This window comes from Osmerus eperlanus, chromosome 27 (assembly GCF_963692335.1).
Source record: "Osmerus eperlanus chromosome 27, fOsmEpe2.1, whole genome shotgun sequence".
Taxonomy (NCBI): domain Eukaryota; kingdom Metazoa; phylum Chordata; class Actinopteri; order Osmeriformes; family Osmeridae; genus Osmerus; species Osmerus eperlanus.
In genome coordinates, this window is record NC_085044.1 from 5542863 (window position 1) to 5568101 (window position 25239).

At 40.8% G+C, this 25239-nt stretch overlaps 3 protein-coding genes and 1 long non-coding RNA gene across 8 annotated transcripts; 3 read left to right on the forward strand and 1 right to left on the reverse strand.

Annotated features, from left to right (window-relative positions):
* The first annotated feature begins 679 nt into the window (after positions 1-679).
* Positions 680-11380, forward strand: LOC134014015 (matrin-3-like). Of its 2 annotated transcripts, none has more exons than XM_062453829.1 (21): positions 680-804; positions 1502-2058; positions 2218-2279; positions 2447-2482; positions 2756-2844; positions 2969-3012; positions 3156-3269; positions 4346-4471; positions 4561-4722; positions 5694-5815; positions 5919-6318; positions 7330-7446; positions 7643-7771; positions 8033-8155; positions 8420-8548; positions 8677-8805; positions 8898-9028; positions 9176-9302; positions 10023-10146; positions 10283-10404; positions 10942-11380. In XM_062453829.1, the coding sequence occupies exons 2-21, from the start codon at positions 1504-1506 to the stop codon at positions 10978-10980; spliced, it is 2880 nt and encodes a 959-aa protein (XP_062309813.1). In that variant the 5' UTR covers positions 680-804; positions 1502-1503; the 3' UTR covers positions 10981-11380. The 2 variants fall into 2 exon arrangements, with proteins under 2 accessions (XP_062309813.1, XP_062309815.1); XM_062453831.1 differs by lacking the exon at positions 680-804 and adding an exon at positions 985-1032.
* Positions 11381-11845: 465 nt separating this feature from the next.
* On the forward strand, positions 11846-16745 carry LOC134014017 (uncharacterized). 2 transcript variants are annotated; one of them, XM_062453833.1, is made up of 5 exons: positions 11846-12137; positions 13057-13345; positions 13701-13789; positions 14097-14203; positions 14507-16745. In XM_062453833.1, exons 2-5 carry the CDS (start codon positions 13059-13061, stop codon positions 15929-15931), a joined length of 1908 nt encoding a protein of 635 aa, XP_062309817.1. In that variant the 5' UTR covers positions 11846-12137; positions 13057-13058; the 3' UTR covers positions 15932-16745. The 2 variants fall into 2 exon arrangements, with proteins under 2 accessions (XP_062309817.1, XP_062309818.1); XM_062453834.1 differs by having other exon boundaries at positions 13731-13789.
* Positions 16746-18190: 1445 nt separating this feature from the next.
* On the forward strand, positions 18191-19083 carry LOC134014054 (uncharacterized). Its single transcript, XR_009929019.1, has 3 exons — positions 18191-18290; positions 18766-18889; positions 19026-19083. It is a non-coding gene; the product is annotated as an uncharacterized LOC134014054 (long non-coding RNA).
* A 1437-nt stretch (positions 19084-20520) lies between these two features.
* tagln3a (transgelin 3a) lies at positions 20521-25164 on the reverse strand. 3 transcript variants are annotated; one of them, XM_062453827.1, is made up of 9 exons: positions 25084-25164; positions 24779-24821; positions 24440-24564; positions 24241-24326; positions 23433-24147; positions 22536-22717; positions 21886-22060; positions 21623-21725; positions 20521-21320 (listed from the first exon to the last, which is right to left on the reverse strand). In XM_062453827.1, exons 6-9 carry the CDS (start codon positions 22713-22715, stop codon positions 21179-21181), a joined length of 600 nt encoding a protein of 199 aa, XP_062309811.1. In that variant the 5' UTR covers positions 22716-22717; positions 23433-24147; positions 24241-24326; positions 24440-24564; positions 24779-24821; positions 25084-25164; the 3' UTR covers positions 20521-21178. The 3 variants fall into 3 exon arrangements, with proteins under 3 accessions (XP_062309811.1, XP_062309809.1, XP_062309810.1); XM_062453825.1 differs by having other exon boundaries at positions 22536-22779; positions 25084-25163; XM_062453826.1 differs by having other exon boundaries at positions 22536-22779; positions 24756-24821; positions 25084-25130.
* Positions 25165-25239: the final 75 nt, after the last annotated feature.

The following is a 25239-nucleotide window of genomic DNA, read 5'->3' on the forward strand; positions in this document are numbered from 1 at the left end:
ATATAACAGTGTAATTCAAGCGTGTCGGGTAATATTCGGTCATATAAACAAAGTGAGAAAACAATTATTTCTGAAGTTGTTGACTATCATTTGCTGTTACTGAATATTCAACATAAAAATACATACAACAAAGGTTGTTGTGTAACATCCCTGATTCACATTCCACAGTGAGGTAATGGCACTATTCAAAAGTAATAGTGCCATTAGGAATTAAACAAAATACAAATATTTTCCAAAGGTTATTGGATAATAAATTACATTAATGCTTCAAAACAACAATAAAAATGTGTTACGGAATACAATGGCATAGGCTACTTCTTGCTGCTACGTCCCACCAGTGTTGCCTAGGGCTCAGACATCCACTCTGACCGATGGCACTTAATGGAGCGCCAGCTCAACATGGCTGAAATAATTCCATGCAAAACTTGCTGAGAATAATTGGGGGGGGACGCGACAATGCACGTCCTTGGATTCTAAAATGGACACGTGCAAAATTCAAACTTTGCACAATGCCTAAATAGTTAAACCCCTAAAATGCCCTAAAATCTCACTATAACGTACACAGACAGAGATTTCTCTCATTATAGTAGATACGGTTGATTATAGTACAGAGGTGTAGGTAAATACAATACTTCCTCCGACCAGAGGGGGCGATAACACCTGCATGAGAGGGGCGTGAGGAGAGGGGTCTAGAGGTCTGCAGTTGGACCCTCAGAACATGTTTTCGTTAGCTATCTTGCCGTTATTCATTGCAATTCACAAATGAAAATATAAACGATTTATAACGTTATCCCAACGGTGAAGGTAAAATCAATGTTCCGTGTCTAAGCTGCAGCTCGAGGTTGTTGTCTTATTTTGTCTGCTTATATTTGATTATTTAGCTAGTGCTAATGGTAGCTAGGTAGGAACATAATGGATTGCTGTGGTTATTTCGTACGTGCTTCGCGTCGCGGTCTTGCTTTGTTGGCAAACATGATAGATGTAAAGACAATGGGTTTGGTGTATGCTCGACACTGTATCTACTGAAGCGAGGTACTAAGTCTAGCAGTGTTTACAAACATCTGAAACAGAAAAGTTAACTAGCCAAGTAACATTCCTGTGCTGTTAGCAAAACGTTAAGAGAGTTACAATCTAACAAGATTCATACTTAATTGAGCTGGTCCAGATGAACTAGCATGAACGGAAGACCTAACGTTAAATTACAAAACATCTGTCATTACATGTGATCTCATTGCATACGAAGACTTGTATGACGTCGTATTGTTACACTGCACTTGTAAAACAGACTTGTTGACTACACATTTCTTACCAATCTTTTTAGTGTAAAAGGAACTTAACTCTGTGCACACTTAACATCCTGCCCAACTCCTACTACAATGTTGTTAGTTTGTGTATTTCAATGCAGTTACATAGTATACATTACACTTCCAATAAAGTGTTAGCCATGCCTTTTATACCTTAATTTGATGAGTACATTTCTTCTGTTATCCTGAATGTTTAGTGATGGAGGAAAGCGGACACCCCTCTTGTGAGAGTGACACCACCACACACCTGCAAGGCTCTGGAGATGCACCGATGAGTACTATGAACTTGATTGCCACTCTAGGGCTTTCGCCTGAAGATATGGATGCCCTGGCCCAGATGCCAGAGAGTGAGATAAGTGTGGAGACTTTGCCCGCTCTTATAATGCAGCTGAAGGCTAAACGAGCCCAAGAAGAAGCGAGGCAGAGAGACGTGTCCCCTAAAAGAGAGATTAAGAAAGATCACGCTGATTCAAGAGACGATCGTAAAGAAGTCAGTCCCACCTACCCAGAGCCCCACCGGCCAAACTGCCATGGGGACACAGATAGGAGAGTGGTGAGCTACAAGCGAGTGGAACAGCCTGAAAGGCTGGAGGGGAGTAGAGATTCCTGTCACACGAGGACCCCAAGAGAAAAGCTTCCAGACCGCCGGCCAAAGTTTCCAATGTCCTATGAAGTGGATGACTTCAGTGGAGTCATACCGAAGGAGCTTCCACACACATGCTCTCTGTGCTTGTGCACGTTGAAGTCTAAAACGGTACGTGATTGTCCGTTCCAAAATATCCTATTGTTTGACGGTCTTGATGTTCTACCCAGGATGCCAGGATGAGATCCAAAGAGCTGTGGTGGGGTTCTATGAGCACTATCTCCATTTCTCCAATCTCTACATTTGCTCATGAGCGTTTTCTCTTACCAGGCATGGACAATCCATCTGACAGGGAAGCGACATGCAGAGGGGAAGCGAAGAATCATGTGTTTGTAAGTGTAAAGGAAAATCTAAACATTCAGAGACTCAAGTGAAATGTGTACACTTAATATGATATATAAAATAACCGTCAGACTAATTTTGTTCATGTAGTTCACAGCATTGTGGTTTACATTGATTAGGAGTGGGCCTGATTTTGATTGAAATCATCTGTTGACAGATTTCCACAGTTATATGTCCATGAGAGCAGAAAAATGTGAGTAATTTATTTGTATTTTTTATTGTCATTTATTGGTAGTTGTCATGAACAGTTGATGCCACCGTAGGTGCATTTGCATCGATTCCACAAAGGGAGGAAGAGCGGCGTATTAGAGGAGTGTTGCTTTAAATTTAGCGAGCTTTAGACAATAGCAATAGACCGAATAGACCACTGTGTTAGCTGGAACCGTAGGTAGGGTCTAGAGTTGTAGACCCTACCTACAGAGTCTTTGTGAATCAAATTTCTCTGCCTTAATCTGCTTCCTTCCAGGCCAGATAATGATGATCACTCCCCCCCCAGGAAAGTGCCCCGCCTTTCAGTGCCGTTCAAGAAACAACACAGCTCGGATCGACTCTCAGGTGAATAGTCTTCCAATCTACCCCACATTATCTTTTATATCAAGGCTATTGCAATTCTGGTGAAAAACAGGTCTTGTTTCCTTATGCATAAAAATAAGTTGTACTTTTTCTTCTCCATATTTAGCAGAAGTTATACCAGTACAAAAAAGACTTCATTTAAAGCCCAGGGTATGTAAACATGTTTGTTGACATGCTTTAATTGACTAAAAACTCTCTCTTCTGGAAGGTGAAAAAGAACCTGAATAGCACATCTCTGCCAACTCTGGCTGGCAAAGCAATAACAACGTTTTATTGTGTTTTTTTTACTCCAGACTGGTACAATGGTGGTGGTCAAGTATCCTCTTGGTGTTGTCAGTGTTGACGACTTGTTGACTTTGGCAATGCCTTATGGTACAGTTGTCAAACATCAGGTGTTCCCCACTAAGGTCAGTTGAATATAAACTGAGACATCAAATGTAAGTTTTAATTTAAAAAAATTCTTAAAGGTCCCATGACATGCTGTTTTTGGATGCTTATATATAGGCCTTAGTGGTCCCCTAATACCGTATCTGAAGTTTCTTTCCTGAAATTCAGCCTTGGTGCAGAATTACAGCCACTACGAGCAGTCCCACAATGAGCTTTCCTCAGGACGTGCCGTTTCTGTGTCTGTAGCTTTAAATGCTAATGAGCAGGGGAAAGGCGGATATCGCGCGCGCCATAACACCAACAGCAGAACGGTTATCCAAATAACAAAGAATTGTACAACACTCGCGTTACAGTGTGTGTATTCACACACATACTTGATGCTATCTACCTTTACATTAGCGACAGTAACTGAACAGTTAACTGCAGAGCTAATGTTACAGCCACATTCTAAGGGTAGCAAGCTAGTTAACCATATACAGTAAAGCAACAAAATGATATAGTGTTAGTTGACTTACTTGTTTGAAGTTTGTAGCTGGACCAAGGAGAGTTTGTACTGATCCAGAATTTAATTTCAGACGGTCAACAAGGCCAGTTTTGTATAAGCCCAAGTTGAGGAAACAGTCGTCGCTGAAATGTTTGACGCAGACATACAAAACTTTTGGAACTTGTGTCGGCGCATTTCCAGAGAAAATAAAATTAAGACACTGGTTCTTCAGAGGCGCAGATGAAGGAACTAAAAAAATACTTTGGTTATCATTCATATCGCACGGTCGTAGTAGCTCAGTTTCTCATGGGCGTGCCAGATTCTCTGGGCGGGCAAAGCAGAGAAAGGGGAGGTAACCTTCCCTCTTATGACATCATAAAAGTAGCATTTTCAAAACCGAGTGTTTCAGCTTTCATTTTCTCAAAGGCGGAGAAGAATACCCAGGGCTTGGTTTACACCTATCAAAATTTCTAGCCACTGGGGGACCAAAGGCAGGCTAGGGGAACTCATATTAATGTTAAATAACCTCCTAAAGTGAAATTGTCATGTCATGGGACCTTTAATACTATTTTAACACATTAAGGCAAACTCTCTGTTTTTGATATATTATAGGGATTCCTGGAGTTCAGCTCACACAAGGAGGCAGCCAAAATGGTAAATCACTTTGGTGAAAAACCGACTTATGTGAGGAATCACAAGTTGACCATGTACTTGTCACCAACCGTGTGCAGTATTAAAGTAAGTGCAGTATGTACCATCATCTGAACCCTTCCAATCAGTCGTTTGTCATCACAAGTCATTATGCTTAAACGTACTTTTGTTTTCAGACACCGAGACTGGATGAACCAGAGACGCGGCCCTCCAAACGTGTGAACAACGCTGTGGTCTGTTTCTCTCATCTGCCTTCAGGGAAAGAGCAGGAAGCTGAAATTCTTGAAATGGCCCAATTGTTTGGAAATGTGCGCCATTCAAAGTTTTCAAGTGATCAGGTAATAACATAATTGTGATTAATTTGTTTGTATTTACATTTTCATGGTAACTGAACTTTACGGTATTACATGGTAACAAAATGTTAGCAACAGTTTATTGATTCCTACTCAAATTGATTTACATAAATACTATATATGTATATAATTTTTATTTGTTCTTAGGTATACATTATTATTTCGTATACCATGGTCTGGGTGAATAATCGATTCTGATTGGCTGCAGGGTGTCCATTATTTTCTGACCATTTTCCAGTAAATCTGTCTGTTCACCATTCTAAATTAATGCTCTGTCTACATAGAATGAGCACATATTTAAAATGAATAACCATAGAAACACTTTAACAAGCTAACATCTAATTACAACAATGGGTGACTAACATTTATTTGAACCTATTTGGAGAATATACATTTTCTGAACTTACTGTGTCAGTTTCATAAGTGATCATCTCACATCCCATTCGCTTATTCTACTTAGTAGTCTTGTCAGGCTGCACATATTATTATTTTTCGCTATAATCTTGATAGGGACAATGACATGGCTGGATAGCTAGCTAGTCTTGTTAAACATACTGTCAACCATACACAATATTATTGCCTTTGAATCTTGCCAGCATATAACGTTGTTACCTTTCTGGCTCATAACAATAATAATAATAATATAATAATAATAATAATAGTATATAAATATAATAATAAACATAAATTAATGTTCATAAAAACATTATTTGGCAAGTGACCATGGTAAAAGTGGGATAATGCCCATTATAAAACGGGATAATGCCAACGAGGTGTACATTATCAGAGGACTCCACAGAGGACTTTGCTGCGCGTCGGACGGTTCAGGCACCCCAGTCTTCCAATATTTTCTAATAATGGACTCCTCGTTGGGCATTATCCCTTACATAATGTATGAGAGGAAGTGAAGTTAGGCAAAGCCTAGATTTTTAGAGATGTTCCATTTGACTCTCCAGGCTCTGATTGAGATGGTACACTGGAAGGACGCAGACATCATGGTGAAGTACTACCGCTCCAACCCCCTGAAGATCAATGGGAAAGGTGTCAAAGTCAGCTTGTCAACAAGAAAGAGGATAAGGTCAGTAACGATTCTTTCCTCTAGGGCACATGGCGGCCTGACCAATATTCTTGTGGGACTTGGAATGTCAGGGGAGTTTACCTTGGTGGTTTTTGCCTTGTAGAGAAAGTCCTGAATCCACCACATCCAGAAGAGCAGACTCCAGCAAAAGCCACTGCAGCAAGCATAAAAGCACAGAGACTGGAGAGACTGAAGAGAAAAACATGGTAGACACACAACTTGCCAAGGAAATGGTGAAAGTTAAAGAACCAAGACATAGAAGGACCTTGGGGTATCACAAGGAAAACAACATGGAGTCAGAAAACATTAAACAAGAGGAAGAAGGGGGGATGGTGGTGGAAGATGAACAACGTTTTTTCAATGACATTGATACAGAGTCTGGCCTGTATTTGGACTTTCATTCGTCAGCTGAAAAAAGTCTAATAGGTTCAGATCAAAAGGCTGCCAAAGAACCAAATCGTTGCGATCACGAGGACACGATGGAGATCTTTCATGAAGATGATGTAAGGTTTTTTATTTATTTAGCAACAACAGCAAAACTAGCTTAACCCTTGTGTTATCTTCGGGTCATTCTGACCCATCAGTCATTGTGACCCACCGTCGTATTGCGACAACTTAACCGCATACAAAAACAAAGTGAAGCATTTTCTTTTAACCGTCGGGCTGTCTCAGACCCCCCACATTGCGAAGGTTTAAAGAAAATGCTATTTATTTGTTTTTGTATTGGGTCAAATTGGGTAAACACAACAATGGTTCATTGTGAACCACATGTGACCCGAAGGCAGCACAAGGGTTAATTAATTGCAGATATCAGAACAGACCTGCCTGCAGTCTGAGTGTTTTATGTGTTAATTACTTTGTCTTTGCATCGTACCAGTTGAGTAACAGAATGCAACTGTCTGTGATCTGACGTAGATAGGTCGCTGAGACGTAGATAGGTTGGGTCTTTGCCCCGCCTATACAAAACCTGATCTGAAAACGTGAGAGAAACTGTTCAACGGTCTAACTCCACATTTCAGTGCGACAAAGTGAGAAGCAAATCATGGAATTTCAGTGACGCAAAGTTCATCTTTAATCACTCAGCTTCCAATCAAATGTCTGTATTTAATCTGACCACGTAATGACATTTCATATCAGTAGAGAACCCGTTTTTGGCAGGCTATTTATGTTTTTTTGCATGACCTTTCAGTTATATTCTCATCTCCTAACTCATAACATTGCGCAACCCTTACTAGATCACAAGTCTTTCACAATGCATCAAATTCATATAAAGGCATATGATTTCCATAGTTATACATATATTCTTATATAAATTGGAATACATTTATATAATATATATATATACACCGTATATACAACCTGTATAACTATACATTAGTTGAATACAGGTTGGTGGATTGTATTGATCATTTAGAAGACTATCCAAAGCGACGTACAGGGGTGAATTTGAACTCACAATGCTCACAATTCAGTTGGGTAAATGATTTCTATTTAGTGGACTCTTGTTATTGCAGGATTGGAAGGTGGTTATTGTTAAGCCTATCAGAAGAGTCTACGGCTTGGAAGAGGCCCTCTTCAAACTGGCAGAGCCTTTTGGAAAGGTGGTCAACCACGTCATATCCAGTGATCAGGTGAGTCTATAATTTTTGTATTTAGATACCTATATATTTTTTGATGGTCTGTTTGTTTATTTATGAAACAAAATATATAGATGTTCCTGTCAACAAAAGTGTATATCAACAGAGAAATGTAGAAACAAATTGGTTGTAACAGATTTTGTTCATGTATGAGCATTTGCTTTGAATGACATGTCTCTACTGCTTTCAGGCGCGGCTAGAGCTGGAAAGTTCAGAGCAAGCTCATGAAATGGTGAATGCCCTTAGAGACCACAGGAAATCGAAGCTTTTTGGGAAACATGTCAGTGTAGTCATGTGTGGAGAACTAAAGGATTTAAAGGTGGGTTTTCAAAAAAAAAAAATTGTGTTTTTATATTCAGGTAATTTAAGTAAACTTACCCAAGACGTTTTGAATGTTGAAGGCTTCCATATGTTTTATGTTTATTGATGATTTGACACAGATGCCTAGGGGGGGGAGATCCATCTAGGCATGTTTTCGATCCAGAAATACTACATCTAACTGTTGGGGCTTACTTTGCTCACAATTCTACACAATTCCGTTGCGTAATGATTTCTATTTAGTGGACTCTTTTTAATGCAGGATTTGAAGGTGGTTATTGTTAGGCCTATCAGAAAAGGCTTTGGCCTGAAAAATGCCCTCTTCAAACTGGCAGAGCCTTTTGGAAAGGTGGTCAACCACATGATAACCTTCAACAAGCATGAGGTGGGTCTGATTAGATTATTCATATACCTATATATTTTGTTGCTGGTCTTGTTTTCCCCACAGTTTAAGTTGTAGTGCTTACTCTGCCTGTTTTGTATTGCCACACATCCTTATCTAGTTATTTTTATAAAAAAAAATAGATGTTACAGTCAAGGAAAGTGTATATCAACAGTTTTATTATTAGATACATGTTGAAAACAAATTGGTTGTAACTGATTTTTTTATGTATGAGCATTTGCTTTGAATTGTCTCTACTTCTTTCAGGCGCGATTAGAGCTGGAAAGTTCAGAGCAAGCTCATGAAATGGTGAATGCCCTTAGAGACCACAGGACATCGCAAATTTTTGAGAGACATGTCAATGTAGTCATGTGCGGAGACCTAAAGGAATTAGAGGTGGGTTTTCACATTCAATTGTAACTATAAATTGTTTTCAGGTCAATTAAGTAAATCTACTTAAGACGTGCTAAATGTTGAAGGAGGCTTCCATATCTCTGTTTATTGGTGATTTGATGTTGACACAGATGCCTAGTGGGAGATCCATCTACATTGGCATGCTACCGATGGAGAAATACTCGGATAACTCACTGTTGTGGCTGGCCCAGCCCTTTGGGAAAATCACTGGTTATTACCTGAACTGGCGGCGTGCGATGGTAAAATCTTAAATCCTGTTATATTTTAGGTTGAGGGCTCATGGATGGATGATCATTATTTAAGAAATGTGTTTTTGCTTGAACACCTCTAGTCCTACATCCAGATGGAAACGGTGGAAGCAGCTCAGAAGATGCTGAAGAAGTACGAGTTGCGTTCTCCAAGGTTCTACGGCACCACATTGATGATCGGCTTGTCTAAATGTTTGGATTCACTGATACCATGGTAACCCCTTTTCTTCTATGGATGTGTGTGAATTTGGCTATTACGTGATTTTCTTTTGTCATGGTTCAATAACATAATTGTTGTACTTTTACTTTGAATTTCGATCGATCGCTTTTCTTAAATCGTTTTTTGTTCTCGTGCCCTCAGGAAAACTCCAGTCCAGTACGAGCTGTGGAACAACAGCTGTGAAGCTCATCGAGAGGATCGAGGGGGCGAGGGGACCAGTGTCCAATCCCCTACAAGTACCACTACCCAGAGGAGTTCAATGGAGAGGGTGATGGGATTATTTACTAACTATCTTTGAGGTCTGACTAGATAATGAGTGTTGCCAATACCGAGAAAGTGATTTAAATCCTGTAATTAAAATATATTTCATATGTATGACAGCGATAAATAATTTACATTTATTCATTTAGCAAACACTTTTATCCAAAGCGACTTACAAGAAAGAGCTTTACAAAAAGTGCATAGGTCAATGATCATGAACAACGAGAGCCCCAAAACATTGCGGGTAGCCAAAACATGAAGCAAACATGAAGCATACATAGATACAAAACATGAAGCAAACATGAAGCATACATTGATACAAAACATGAAGCATACATTGATACAAAACATGAAGCAAACATGAAGCATACATAAATGACTGTCATTGAGCACCTACCCTTGACGCCAATGGCAGCGGTGCTACAATGTACTTATTTTGTTGGCTGACTTTTTTTAAATTAATTTTTTACTCAAAATTTAGATTTTCTGTTTTCGATTATTGACCTGAACATTGCCACAATAATTTTGTTTCCAGCAACCATACTCCATAACCATACCGGTGCTCTACAAAGAGCCCAACCGTGTCTAAGTGCTTGGTGTTCTCCATCATTCTGCGGCTGCATGTTTGTGATATTGGTTCTATAAATTACTCAAATGTTTTACACTGCACTTGAATGTAGCCACAATACAAGATCAGCATGTTGAATTGGGATGTTTCCATGAACAGGATGGCTCGTTGTCTGAGAGGGTGGGGGTCTGTGGAGACCCTGAGTGCGACCAGGCTGATGCAGCCAGTGAGGACCTGGAGCAGGAGGAACCTCTAGGTCCTTATCAACCCAACAAGCCTGTGGGTAAGAAACCAGTGACTCGTTACAGGCTGAAGAGCTGAAGAGATTGTCTTCTTAGGTGGGTGGGAAGACCACTTTGAAGATAATGGCTAGTGTTGTATTAGTTCTGATCTAAGACGTCTTTCACTTTTATTTACAGGGTTAGGCTATTTGGAACAAAGAACTGGATTATTCTGCAAGTTGTGCAACCTTTTCTACACCAGTGAGAAAACAGCCAAATCTGTCCACTGCAGCAGCAAGGAACATTACGAGAACCTGAAGGTGGGTTTTTATCTCCCTTCCTACAACATAACCTCATTTAGTAGACGCTCTTATCCAGAGCGACTTACAGTAAGTACAGGGACATTCCCCCGAGGCAAGTAGGGTGAAGTGCCTTGCCCAAGGACACAACGTCAGTTGGCATGACCGGGAATCGAACTGGCAACCTTCGGATTACTATAACCTTACTGACTGGGAAGATGGATGGCGACCATTATTGTTTAAAAAGTTCAATTTCATCAGTACAGCTGAATTTTTTACTTACAATTCAAGTATCTGGAGTAATCTGTAGTTTACCGTTTTCTCTCAGTGGAAATTTCTGCTCTCAGAAAATGCCTTGTGAATGGTTAGGACCTGAGATACTGCACATGCTCAACATTCTGCCGATTTTATATCCAAACAATGACTTATGATTATGTGATTACGGTAGAATCAAGTTCACTTGTGGAATGTCACCCAAAATACGTGGAATGATGTCTGTTTTCAGTGATGGGTTCTGAAATGCACATTTTAACTTTGTGAAATGTTTCCCTTTTCCAGAGAAAGGTAGAGGGAGAGAAGCAGCCTTCAACTTATTGAGATGACTGGCATCCTAATCAACTTCACAGTGAAGACTGGCCTTCTAGTTTACATTTCAGGATGAAATGTATAAAAAGAACCCTTTCAGTTTTGGAACAAGATTGTGGTTTGAAGAAACAAAAGTCAAATTATTTGGCCATTGAAAACTCAACACTCAAACTTGGTGTTGTTTCGTTGATGTTTTGGGGCTGTATGGCTTCGTCGGGCCCTGGTGCCCTGCAGAAGGTGGAAGGTCGAGTGGATTGCAGTACATCCAAAAGGAATGTAAACTGAACGGATAATATTTTGAATATTTCCCCCAAAGTTATATTTTTACATAAATATTTTAACATTTTTGTAACTTGTGATGATGAGAGGACATTTGTAATACATGGATTAAATGGCTTATTGGTTAAATGCATTACTTTGTTTGATTATTTTTGACATTTCATAACAGGAGGATCCAAATCTTTGCACTCAACTGTACGTTTCTGTTGATTTTATCAACATGCCTTCATGAACGGATGACATGTTTTTAACCTATCTGGAGAATGGGTGCTGTGCAGCCATATTGAGTATATAGATCTTATTATAACACATACATGTAGTGATATTTGGATTGTCGAAGGATCCTTAAGAAACCTTCGTTTGAATGAACCTTGGAGAAATACTGAATAAAAATACTTAATAGAATGTATAGAGGAACCATCCTCTGCTACCATAAGACAGGATGTGTTAGAAACTGCTTGCATAGAGAATCAACAGGAAGCTCTAGGTTTCCTGTGCACGGGAACAGGTGGTGACCGGGTGCAACTGCCATAACCCAAATTAGGAGAGAAGTGGGGACGATCAAGCAGTATGAAGTGATACATATGATGTGTATGTCAATGTTAGACACTCGCTCTCACTCTCCCACCCTCTCTTAGCTTGCACTAAGAAACTCTTAGAATCTCTATTCACTCGGATACAGAGACTTAAGCGCATTTAGAAGCATACCTCATACAAAGGGGATTATCTAGCTTTAAGAATTTAGAAAATATAAGAGGTATAACCACTCCATAACAGGGAAATATTGTACTCCATAACGGAGATATAAACTATTTTTCTTTACTTATTAAACAAAAAATAAAAGACTCCAGAAGCACTCCAGATCCAAGAGATACCACGCCAAGACAAAGGTGAGACCCGGGTACCACGACCTGTGATTAAGACATAGCAATCTACCTGGTGTATTGTGTGAAGGGGTAAGATTCACTGTGTAAACTGTTCAGACTACTCTCGTTTAGGTGTATTATTCAAAGGTAAAAAGGATAAGAAAACAATATTTATTTAATACTAGTAAACAAAGACGGGTGATCTCCGTACCCGGACCTGATAGAACAGGAGACCCCGAACATGACTGGGTTAAAGACGAGACAGTTCAAGGTTGATAAAACGCAACAACTCGTCGGCACCCACGATCGTTCAACAATGGCAAACAAGATATAGCCCAGATATAGTAAAGACAATGTGATGGGTTGGGTGTATGCTCGACACCGTATCTGAAGCGAAGTACTAAGTCTAGCAGTGTTTACAAACATCTGAAACAGCAAAGTTAACTAGCCAAGTAACATTCCTGTGCTGCTAGCAAAACATAAAGCGAGTTACAATCTAACAAGATTCATACTTAAATGAGCTGGTCCAGATGAACTTGCATGAATGGAAGACCCAACGTTAAATTACAATATTTAATTATACATTTGTCATTACATGTAATTTCATTGCATGTATTGTATGACCAATTCCTGTGCCATGAGCAAAAACCTTGAGCTATTTAAGCTTACCGTAGGCTATTGTTACACTGCACTTGTAACATAGACTTGTTGACTACACATTTATAAAAAATAAAATAAAAAAACGTCTTACCAATCTTTTTAGTGTAAAAGGAACTTAACTCTGTGCGCACTTAACATCCTGCCCAACTCCTACTACAATGTTGTTAGTTTGTGTATTTCAATGCAGTTACAGAGTATACATTACACTTCCAATAAAGTGTTAGCCATGCCTTTTATACCTTAATTTGATGAGTACATTTCTTCTGTTATCCTGAATGTTTAGTGATGGAGGAAAGCAGGCCTCACTCTTGTGAGAGTGACACGTCCACACACCTGCAAGGCTCTGGAGATGCACCGATGAGTACTATGAACTTGATTGCCACTCTAGGGCTCTTGCCTGAAGATATGGATGCCCTGGCCCAGATGCCAGAGAGTGAGATAAGTGTGGAGACTTTGCCCGCTCTTATAATGCAGCTGAAGGCTAAACGAGCTCAAGAAGAAGCGAGGCAGAGAGATGTGTCCCCTAAAACAGAGATTAAGAAAGAGCACGCTGATTCAAGAGACGATCGTGGGTGAGAAATGTTATTAGGAGTGGGCTTGTTTTTGATTGAAATTATCTTTTGACAGATTTCCACAGTCCATGAGAACAGAACATTTAGATTTGATGTGTTTATTTTTTATTGTAATTTATTGGTAGTTGTCATGAACAGTTGATGCCACCGTAGGTGCATTTGCATCGATTCCACAAAGGGAGGAAGAGCGGCGTATTAGAGGAGTGTTGCTTTAATTTAGTGAGCTTTAGACAATAGCAATAGACCGAATAGACCACTGTGTTAGCTGGAACCGTAGGTAGGGTCTAGAGTTTTAGACCCTACCTACAGAGTCTTTGTGAATGAAATTTCTCTGCCTTAATCTGCTTCTTTCCAGGCCAGATAATGATGATCACTCCCCCCCCAGGAAAGTGCCCCGCCTTTCAGTGCCGTTCAAGAAACCACACAGCTCAGATCGACTCTCAGGTGAATAATCTTTCAATCTACCCCACATTAACTTTTATATTAAGGCTATTGCAATTCTGATGAATAATGAAGGAAAGATGTGAATCTCACCTGGACACAAGTCTTAACAATGGGGGTAACATTGGGAGGATCAGCGGTAGGGACGTTAGGCATAGTCCATAGCTGACATAGGTACCAATGTATGGGAATGGACGAAGAATCAGCTAATGATGGTTCTCTATAAAATAGAAAACAGGGGCAGGGTCTATCAGCACACAGTATGACAAGATAAAGGACAGGTTGTAACACAAAACACTCTACTCAACAGAGAGCGAGACAGAAGCAAGGATGAACAACCAAACCAATAACGAGACCCATAATGGTACCAACCCTGCTCAGGAAAATGCAGAGACAGGGGGAGCCATGATTCAACCAGTAAGACTACCCTTATTTCCGGGATACTAATGATGGTTGCCACACGTCATAGATATCTAACGTATTTTGTCAAAACGATAGTATAATTATTCTTGCCCAACCCCCTCATAGACGAGGAAGACATGGGGTAATACTGAATAGTCCGTAAAAAGGACCAATGTGTATTATCTGTTATATAGAAAGTCCGTACCTCATACGTCCTCAAGAAGAGAGATAAAGTTTATTTAGAAGGATTTATGAAATGCATGATCGGTTGGCCAAAGGGACAAAATCAACCCATAATAACCATACTTCACCTGAAAGTTGCAGGCAGCAAGAGTATCAGACCCTCCAAAGAAGAAATCCGGCCAAAAGAAAACCCGAAAAGGCAGTAACCATGAGGAAGCTAGAACAACAGTTGACTTCGTGCCTACATGGGCAGAAATGGGGACCCACGAAACAGAGGCGAAAGCAATAAGCGTTCCCCAGTCTCATAGGGCATTAAAGGCAGGAAAATCAAAACCCCACCAAGACGACTGGTTGCCCGTGACAATAGAGGAAACCGAGACACGTATTATTAGTTTTGGGGGAGAGGATCATTCTGACGAAATGGAAGATATGTTAGATTTAGATATGGAACAAGTGCCATTTTTTTACAATCCCGAAACCAGGGAGCAGGGATTGCCTCCCAGAAATTGGGAAGACCTTCACGACATAGACCGGCATGTGAATGAGATGAAGGAAACCCTAGAAAGGGAGTTAATGAATGGAGCTGTAAACAAAGAAGTAAACCTAGATCCAGACCTAGAAATAATTCGAGCCGTTGTAGAGGCCTATCCCTCTAAGGATCGGAAAATGGACCCCGTGGTGGAAATGAAACAAGAAGAAATTCTAGAATGGGCTAACACACCCCAGTCCACCGAGATAGTAGGTCCTACTGTTGAAATGCCCATTCCCGGGAAAGCTGCTATAAAAATCACACAGAGTAATGAGATAAAATCTGAGAGAAATCTGGAAACGTCCGTGTTAAATCCCCAAGATGGTTGGGCTATAGCGAGAAAAGAATTACATGACGGGTTGGAAAAAGAGAGACGGTTGGCTAGGACAGTAGAGCGGTCCTCAGATAGGGAAAAAGCGGAGGAGAGCAATGACAGACTGAGGTTCTTCAAACTAGGAAATAGTAGATATAGAGGCCTATTACAATCCCGGCCAGAGAGACTGGTCAATTCCTTTCTGACAAATCCTCACCAATGGGTACAAATCCGCATGATAAAGCCAGGAACAATAAAACCCTCAGACGATCATGTGCAGAAACTTGATTGGGAAACCCTTATGGAACACATTGCGGAATCAAAATTGCTCAGTATATATGAAAATCGGGAAAAATATAGCATGGAAGGGAGTAGAATTCTGGGAAGAAACAAACAGTTCTGTGATGTTTCCATATGGGAATACGGGGAGCAGGGCAGATATATGTGGGCACATGTATATTGGGGACCCCACAAGAATGACCATGTAGAGATCTTTGAAAAGGTGCCCGGATCCTATAAGGAGGCGTTCTATCTCACTGATTCCTACCAAGGCCCTTGGGTTGTATCCTCGACCCGCCAATGGGAAAGGTCCGACTGCGCCAATTGGGGATGCCGACTCATGACCCAAGGAAAATATCGCGAGCCAGGGTTCCATGACAAGGAGGGGAACTTCATTCCTGTCTTCTGGAACGCCTATACTCGCACTTGGACACAGTGAAGAACTATGTACGTCTCCAGGGTGCATAGGAGGGTGTTGAAAGACCCTTAAGAAGCCTTTGTTTGTATGAACCTTGGAGAAATGATGAATGGAAATACTTCATAAATAGAATGTGTATTTAGACAGGATGTGTTAGAAACTGCTTGCATATGTGTATTTAGACAGGATGTATTAGAAACTGTTTGCATAGAATGTGGTAGAAACGGCTTAAGGCCATAGTAGCCTACATGTCAAGGTTAAGTGTAACGTGCACCAAAGTAAAATCGTAGCCTTTGCAATCTTGTTTTGTCACATCGCGATATAATTGCAAATGAAATTAATCGTTCAGCCCTAGTGAAGTGCCTTGCCCAAGGACACGTAATCGTCGATTAGTGACCAGAATCGAACCGGCAACCTTCTGAGTAATAGCCTGATTCCCTAACCGCTCAGCCATCTGACTCCCACACATCCCTTACCCAAATAAGGAGAGACGTGTCCAGGTTTCCTGTGCATAGGAACAGGTGACCAGCATGGCCCAAATTAGGAAAGACATGTCATATCAATTAGGGGGTATCAAGCAGTATGAAGCGTATAAATATGATATGTATGTCAATGTTAAAAAAGCTCTCAAGCTCGCAGCACTCTCTACCTCTCAGCTCTCAGAGCTCTCTCGCGCATCTCTACCTCAGAATCTCTATTCACTCGGATATAGAGACTTAGAAGCATACCCCATACAAAGGGGATTATCTAGTTTTAAGATTGTTTTTTTATATAACCACTCCATAACGGAGATATAAACTGTATTGTTGTGTTCTAATCAAATAAAAAGTTAAAAGACAGTCGTTGTCCTTTCTCACTTATAGAGACTAGTAAAGTTAAAATAGGCACAAGACGACATAAGGGTAGGGGCCCTCCTCCAGATCCAAGGGATACACCACGCCATGCCAAGACAAAGGTGAGTCCCGGGAATCACGCCCAGCAATGGCAATGCCGTGTCTACCTGGTGTATTTGAAGGGTTAAGGGGTTAAGATTCACCGTATAAAACTGTTCAGACTACTCTCGTATAGGTATAGTATTGTTCAAAACCAGAAGGTCTAGAAGGGAACAGACCTTTTGGTTACTGTAGTTGGTTTGGTGTGGTCTTATTCAAAAGGTAAAAAGGATAAGAAAACAATCGTTGTTTGAGAGAAGGTGCTAGTAAACAAACACAGGTGATCTCCATACCCGGACTTAGAGAAACCGGAGACCCCGAGCATGACTGGGTTATAGACGAGACAGTTCAAGGTTGATTTCAACGCTAATCATCACGACAACTCGTAGGAACTCACGATCGTTCAACACTTCCAAGTAACCAAGTTGTGGATACCTGGCCATTGACCCCTCTAACGTAATTGAAGGCCTTGTAGCATTTAGTAGGTTGAGATCCTCCACTGATAAAATGGAAAGGCTACATTAGTTGAATACAGATTGGTGGATTGTATTCATTTAGCAGACTTTATCCAAACGACGTACAGGGGTGAATTTGAACCAGCAACCTCTTGATCATACGCTATACCATTGAGCTATATATGCACCTACCCCCTACGTTCAAATAGTGATCTGCTCTGTAGGAAAACAATATTGTACGAGTCAATGTAATTGTTAGATTACTTACTACTTTGCTCACAATTCAGTTGGGTAAATGATTTCTATTTAGTGGACTCTTGTTATTGCAGGATTGGAAGGTGGTTATTGTTAAGCCTATCAGAAGAGTCTAGGGCTTGGAAGAGGCCCTCTTCAAACTGGCAGAGCCTTTTGGAAAGGTGGTCAACCACATCATATCCAGTGATCAGGTGAGTCTATAATTTGTTTATTTAGATACCTATTTTTTGATGGTCTGTTTGTTTATTTATGAAACAAAATATATAGATGTTCCTGTCAACAAAACGGTGGAAGCAGCTCAGAAGATGCTGAAGAAGTATTAGTCGCGTTCTCCAAGGTTCTACGGCACCACATTGAGGATCTGTCTGTGTAGGAAGGGGGATTCACTTATACCATGGTAAGCCCTTTTCTTCTAGGCTTGTCAGTGGCTCCTGTTGATCAAGATTGACATTTTGAATTTGGCTATTACGTGATTTTCTTTTGTCATGGCTCAATAACATAATTTTTTTTAACTTCTACTTAGAATTTCAGTTACATCTCCTGCAGGTTTCCTCCCCTCTTTAATATAAGATCGATTGCTTTCCTCATACTTGTGCCCTCAAGAAAACTCCAGTCCAGTACGAGCTGTGGTTGGCCCAGAAGAACAGCTGTGAAGCTCATCAAGAGGATCAAGCAGGCGAGGGGACCAGTATCCAATCCCCTACAAGTTCCACTACCCAGAGGAGTTCCATGGAGGAGGTGATGGGATTGTTTACTGACTATCTTTGAGGTCTGACTAGATAGCGAGTCTTGCCAATACAGAGAAAGGGATTTAAATCCTGTAATTAAAATAGATTTCTTATGTGTGACAGCGATAAATACCAGTCATTCAGCACCTCCCCTTGACGCCAATTGCGGAGGTGCTACAATGTACTTATTTTGTTAAGACACAGGTCTAATGACTAATCTAAATTTGTATTCAAAATTTAGATTATCTATTATTGATCTGAACATTCCCATAATAATTTAGTTTCCAGCAAACATACTCCAGTGCTCTACAAAGAGCCCAACTGTGTCTAACTGCTTGGTGTTGTCCATCGCTGCTGCTGCGAGTTTGTGATATTGGTTATTTTTTCAGAAATTGTATTAAATTACTCAAATGTTTTACACTGTACATCAGAATGTAGCCACAATACAAGATCAGCATGTTGAATGGGGATGTTTCCATGGACAGGATGGCTCGTTGTCTGAGAGGGTGGGGGTCTGTGGAGACCCTGAGTGCGACCAGGCTGATGCAGCCAGTGAGGACCTGGAGCAGGAGGAACCTCTAGGTCCTTATCAACCCAACAAGCCTGTGGGTAAGAAACCAGTGACTCGTTACAGACTGAAGAGCTGAAGAGATTGTCTTCTTAGGTGGGTGGCAAGGCCACTTTGAAAATAATGGCTAGTGTTGTATTAGTTCTAATCTAAGACGTCTTTCACTTTTATTTACAGGGTTAGGCTATTTGGAACAAAGAACTGGATTATTCTGCAAGTTGTGCAAACTTTTCTAGAAAGTACCTTGTGAGAGACGTTAGTGGTTCTCAACCCTGGTCCTCAGGGAACCCCTGTCCTGCATGTTGTTTCCCTGCTCCAACACACCTGATTCAAATAAATGGCTCGTTATCGAGCTCTGTAGAAGCCTGGTAACGAACATGCATTTAAATCAGGTGTGTTGGAGCCAAGCAACATCTAAAACATGCAGGACAGGGGTTCCCTGAGGACCAGGGTTGAGTACCACTCCGTTAGGACCTGAGATACTGCACATGCTAAACATTCCCCAGATTTTACATCCAAGCAATGACTTATGATTATCTGATTACGGTAGAATCAAGTTCACTTGTGGAATGTCACACAAACTGTTTTCAGTGTTTTCAGTTTTCTGGGGTCAGATGGCTGAGCGCTTAGGGAATCAGACTACTAATCAGAAGGTTGCCGGTTTGATTCCCAGCTGTGCAAAATGACGTTGTGTCCTTGGGCAAGGCACTTCACCCTACTTGCCTTGGGGGAATGTCCCTGTACTTACTGTAAGTCGCTCTGGATAAGAGCGTCTACTAAATGTAAACGTGATGGGTTCTGAGATGCACATTTTAACTTTGTGAAATGTTTCCCTTTTCCAGAGAAAGGTAGAGGAAGAGAAGCAGCCTTCATCTTATTGAGATGACTGGCATCCTAATCAACTTCACAGTGAAGACTGGCCTTCTAGTTTACATCCTTGGTTTCAGGATGAAAAGTATAAAAAGAACCCTTTCAGTTTTGGAACAGAATTATGTGGTCTGATGAAACAAAAGTCAAATTATTTGGCCATTGAAAACTCAACGCTCAAACTTGGTGTTGTTTTGGGGCTGTATGGCTTGGTCGGGCCCTGGTGCCCTGCAGAAGGTGGAAGGTCGAGTGGATTGCAGTAACTTGTGATGATGAGAGGACATTTGTAATACATGGATTAAATGGCTTATTGGTTAAATGCATTAATTTGTTTGATTATTTTTGACATTTCATAACAGGAGGATGCAAACCTTTGCACTCAACTGTACGTTTCTGTTGATTTTATTAACATGCCTTCATGAACGGATGACATGTTTTTAACCTATCTGGAGAATGGGTGCTGTGCAGCCATATTGAGTATTTATATCTTATTATAACACATAAATGTAGTGATCTTTGGATCCATTTAGCAAAACAACAAAATTAATGTTCACTTTCATGAAACAGCATCACCTTGACTTTACTAAACTAAATACTGGTTTGTATTTTAATACGCATGCTGTGAAGAGGGAGCCATCTGATGCAGGACTGACCAGAGAGGTGATGGATATTCTGCAGGCCTGCAGCAAGGAGGAGACCAATCAGGAAACAAGAGGCGCTAATTCCAAGAGCGGTTGAATGAGTTTTCGAAAAGCTTCCTTGAACTGGACATCATTGTAGGGGAGGAAAGCTATAATGGTACCTCTTAACAATTCAATTGAAAGTTGCCCTTTATGTATTTTCAGTAGTTTAATTGCTTACACCTTATCCAAGGTACATATAACACAGTGTAACTCAAACGTGTCGATTAGGTAATAGCGAGAAGACAAAAATATTTCTGAAGTTGTTGACTATCATTTTCTGTTACTGAATATTCAACATAAAAATACATGCAACAAAGGTTGTAGTGTAACATCCTCGTATTCACATTCCACAGTGAGGTACTTCATAAAAAATAATAGTGCCATTAGGAATTACATTTTAATACTAAGGTTATTGGATAATAAATTACAATAATGCTTCAAAACAAAATAAATGTGTTCTAGAAAATAATGGCATAGTTCCTGTCCCACCTGTGATAACTGAGGCACAGACATCATCCACACTGACGGAAATGACACCACTGTGTAAAAGGGTGTAAGGCCCTTGTAAAGGATTTCTGAATCCACATCCACGGGATTTCCCCTCTTTCCCATCACGCTCCCAGTACGTAAACAATCTTCAGATTTCAATATTAAGATTTGCATTTATTGTATAAGTGACATCTAGGCACCCTACATAGCTAGTGCAACCTCATGCCTCAAGAGAGGGTTAAAAACAAAGAGCCCACCCCCCACTCCGCTCACCCGGAGGTGTGTTATTTTTTACATGATCTGCCGTGGCATGCCGTAGCCCTTCATGCCAGACTGAGATGCTCCCTGGTTGCTCCCCATCTGCATCCCAATCAGATTCTGACCACGACGCAGCTGCTCTTCAGTAAACTCCCTCCGGTTGCCTTGAGCTTTCCTGCTTATGCACAGATTGAAAGACACAATTGAACATTCAACTGTTATATTGAGGATGGCATGAAAGGGAATTGGGGGGGGGGGGGGGGGGGGGGAGACGTGATTCCACACGAACATGCTTGCATCTTGCATTCACACAACGGAATGAATATGTACACAGAGGAGAGTACAATGAGAGAACAATGTAGCCCTATGCTGTTTCTTGGTGCACTGAAATGGACCGCTGTGTGAGTGCATAATCCTCATGTAATTGTGCTTGTGTATGACTCGGCGCAAACAAAGATGAAAACAGTTCATTCTCACCTGTGGAACCAGTCGGGTTCCCCGCGATAATGGCCGTCATCCTTTGTGAGGGCGATACTGCCAAGAGCGGATATGGTCCTCTGAACAGCAGCTAAATCCTTCCCTGTGTGTATCACACTAATATTTAATTGAATCCGGAATCACACCGCCGAGAAACAAACGGGAGACGCGACTGAACGATCTCTCCTAAAGGGGTGGATACTTAGTGAGACAGTGACTATAGGACACGGTTCGTGATAGAGAGGTTACAATGTGATACCTACCTTCCCAAAGGTCCACAGTCTGGAAGAGGTCTGTTTTGATTACTCCGTAGGCCTCGGCTGCTTGTAGGAACTGAGAGATCTTTTCCATTTGCTTAAACACCATCTTTGTCTCAGGGATCTTCTTAATAGGCTTGTCACTAGGAGGGTATAGGCTGTTGATGAGCCTACAAAGGATCTGGCCAAAGACATTAATGTATTTCCATGATGGATACAACCTCTTCAGGGAGTGCATTGGCAGTTTTGTTACTCACAAGGTAAAGAGGTGATGGAAATAGAATACTCCTAGATTCTGCAATAATACCCCACTGTGTCATCAGAGCTGCAATATTTAGAGTTTGAAATTACTAAATTTCCTACATACACAAATGATTACAACAAACACTTTCTACAGAACTCTTGCACTTTTGAGGTTCATGTTGTTTAATTGTAAGTTGTTTAACTACATGCTCTTATGTTTCTTCCCATTGGCACTTATTTGCTTTTCACAATGTATGCTTCATGTTTTGGCTACCCACAATGTTTTTGGGGCTATCTCGTTGTTTATGATCATTGACTTATGCACTTTTGTAAAGCTCTCTCTTGGAAGTCGCTCTGGATAAAAGCGTCTGCTAAATGAATAAATGTAAATGTACAGATTCATGGATACTCACTGTCCCAGTCTTGAGCCAGTCCTGGAAGTTTTCTCTGCCTGGCTGTGGCCGATCAATGTCTCCTCCACATTGGATGATGATCCACTCCACCAGCCTGGTCTCCAGGTCCACGGCATACTTCTGGTCTATCTTCTCCTGCACCTCTCGGCTTAGCCCATAACTGGGTCCTCTGTTAGCCATCGCTGCTAGGATAAGATGCTCTGTATATTGCGCTCTCAACACAGTGACTGAAAGAAAATTCTCACTGCCCAAGCAGGTGCAATACGCAACACATACACACACACACACACACACAGACACAAACAGGCAAGGTAATTTCAACTCATTTCTGTACTGCGTCTGAGGGGAGCCAAACGCATGATAGGATGGCTGTTGCTGTAGGCTATGCGTTGTTTTGTGCCTTCGCCTTTATACATAATTAATAGTTTTGCATGTAACAATCACAAAGCTTTCATAAGCATAAACGGACATCTCAAAGACGTGTTGTAGTGCTTGCGCTGTGATAAATATGAGGAGTCTTTTTATCATTACACTAGATTTAAATCAGTCGTGTATAAAGTGCCATTTTTCATGAAGTAGCCTGAGAGTGTGTAGAATTTGCGCCCGTGTTCTGCTCCCCACTGGATGGTTTCCAAAGCAATAATTTCAAACGCCATTGCTGTTAGCGCAGGGACATGGCCTATGCAACATTCATATTTTCAACGTCCTATGAAAGCATGTCAAAAATAGTATATCGTTTACTAGTTAGTTAGGCTATCTGGTGTCCTTACGCTGAAGAATCAATCAAGTGTATTAAACGAGAACCCCATGACGTGCGCAAAATGGGACATCTAGGCCCATTCGGAATAATATCGCCCCCTGGCCTTTTTCTGATCTGGATCAATATTTCCTACTTACGGAATATATTAATCCACGTCGTTTTGAGTCTGGTTGCTGATTCTCTGCAGTCATGGGCGGATTTCACTTGACATCTTTAATGGGTGCGGTACAGCGCTCAGCATCCGTTCTTCTCTGACTAGCCAATTGCTTTTGGTGCACGAGTGCAATGATTCTGAAAGTCAATTGATGCCTCAGCGCCGCTACGGAAAATAAACAAAACGTATCCTATGGCTCGTCAAATGATGTGAGACTGAGACTGATGACTGTAAAGTCCGCTATAAGTTTATGTCGATGTTATATGTTTTGATGTTGCGACTTTTTGTCCAAATATATAATCAAACGACTGATTTTGTTGGTGTTTCCATACATAAATGTTTGCTTTATTGATCTGCTTCCATTCGAGCATTCATGCATGTAGGATTAGTCAGTAATGCATCTACCATTCTGCACAAGCGTCCTGTGTGCTACACTACTATGTTAAGTGCTCTTTTCTCGACATTTATAAAACACATGAACAGTCTTACGTGCTCATCTTTAAGGGCACAGCGCTTGTGCACACACGCTGAGTGAGTAGGCTATATAAAATGAATTGCAGATACAGTAACCAAGAGGATGACGACTATGACTCTTGGCACGAGCTTCTCCATACGCCATCTGTCAGTGTCTGCCTGTCTGCGCATCCAGGTGAGCTCGAGCATTCCTTAGCATCTCCATATACAGCTTGTTGTTCTCACTGAAAAACAAATAACGCAAGACGTGCAACTGTAGTATGAGTTTAAGTATTGTAGACCATGCAGATGATCGCCTATCTGAATCACATACTCACGCTGCCACAGAGCGGTCAAACATCAGGTTGCCCATGTCCATGTAGTACTGGGCATCTGTTCGAAGAGCTGTCCAGTACTCATTAGCCTTGAGTAGAGAGTATATTGTATCATGAATACACACAATAGGCCTATGATATGCCTTAAGATCTGGACATTTGAAAATCGAATACAGTAAACACCATGCTGATAGTTGTGTACCTGTTCTTGAACGGTGTAGCCCCATTGGTTCTGAGAGTGGTTGGGATCCCAGTAGCCTGACTGTCTCTTCAGTCTGATAAATCGCTTTGCTTCCTCTTCTTTCATGAACGGGGCAGCAAAAATCCCTGTCAAAATGTGTCACTTTGAATTTCTAACTTCCCCTGCCTTTTTACGAAAAAATATAATTGAAATTACGAAACAAAAATGATGTGCTATGAGACTCAAACTATAAATCCAAGTCTAGGGACATCAAGTCACTTGAATTCTTGTTCGAATAAGATCCGTTCAGTATAACTTCTTGCAAAATAGGACTTACCTTTGACCAAAAAGAATACTCACCACTCAAGAGAGCAAAACATATTAAAAAGTTCATGTTTTTCATCTGAAAAATGTAATATTTTCAAGTTGTATAAGGACGTTGGGAATGTTTTTATGTAGAATCATCACATGAAAGTTGTGAAGACAGCATTAATATCACACTGTGTATAATTGAGGTCTTAGTTCATAAATCTAAATGAGACATATAGCATCTACTTTCAGTTTTGACCTGAACTTTGAACCTGAATTTTTCCTTAGACAAAATTAGCCCTGGTCAACAATACAAAATAATTTACAAGTAACAGCAAACTGTAGAGGTTATTTACCTGAAGCAGGGAAGTTGTGAACTGTTTCTTAAGGGCATGTGCAAGAGTCTGCAGGCTCCCAAAATGTCACAGATGGATGTGAAGGGAACAGAACTTTCTTTCAGGGGCGGTGTTGTGTGAGCCAAAGGCAATTGATGTAAACTTGCTATAGCTACA

Excerpts from the sequence above, each read along its gene's own strand:
- LOC134014015 (XM_062453829.1), top strand. The coding sequence starts at position 1,504 with ATGGAGGAAAGCGGACACCCCTCTTGTGAGAGTGACACCACCACACAC. Across the intron at positions 2,483-2,755 it reads GTCCATGAGAGCAGAAAAAT|GCCAGATAATGATGATCACT; the intron begins GTGAGTAATTTA and ends GCTTCCTTCCAG. Across the intron at positions 9,029-9,175 it reads TTGGATTCACTGATACCATG|GAAAACTCCAGTCCAGTACG; the intron begins GTAACCCCTTTT and ends TCGTGCCCTCAG.
- LOC134014017 (XM_062453833.1), top strand. The coding sequence starts at position 13,059 with ATGGAGGAAAGCAGGCCTCACTCTTGTGAGAGTGACACGTCCACACAC. Across the intron at positions 13,790-14,096 it reads CAGCTCAGATCGACTCTCAG|AGAGCGAGACAGAAGCAAGG; the intron begins GTGAATAATCTT and ends TCTACTCAACAG. Across the intron at positions 14,204-14,506 it reads GGGGAGCCATGATTCAACCA|TTGCAGGCAGCAAGAGTATC; the intron begins GTAAGACTACCC and ends TTCACCTGAAAG.
- tagln3a (XM_062453827.1), bottom strand. The coding sequence starts at position 22,715 with ATGGCTAACAGAGGACCCAGTTATGGGCTAAGCCGAGAGGTGCAGGAG. Across the intron at positions 22,061-22,535 it reads ACTGGCTCAAGACTGGGACA|ATCCTTTGTAGGCTCATCAA; the intron begins GTGAGTATCCAT and ends GTCTTTGGCCAG. Across the intron at positions 21,726-21,885 it reads GACTGTGGACCTTTGGGAAG|GGAAGGATTTAGCTGCTGTT; the intron begins GTAGGTATCACA and ends TGATACACACAG.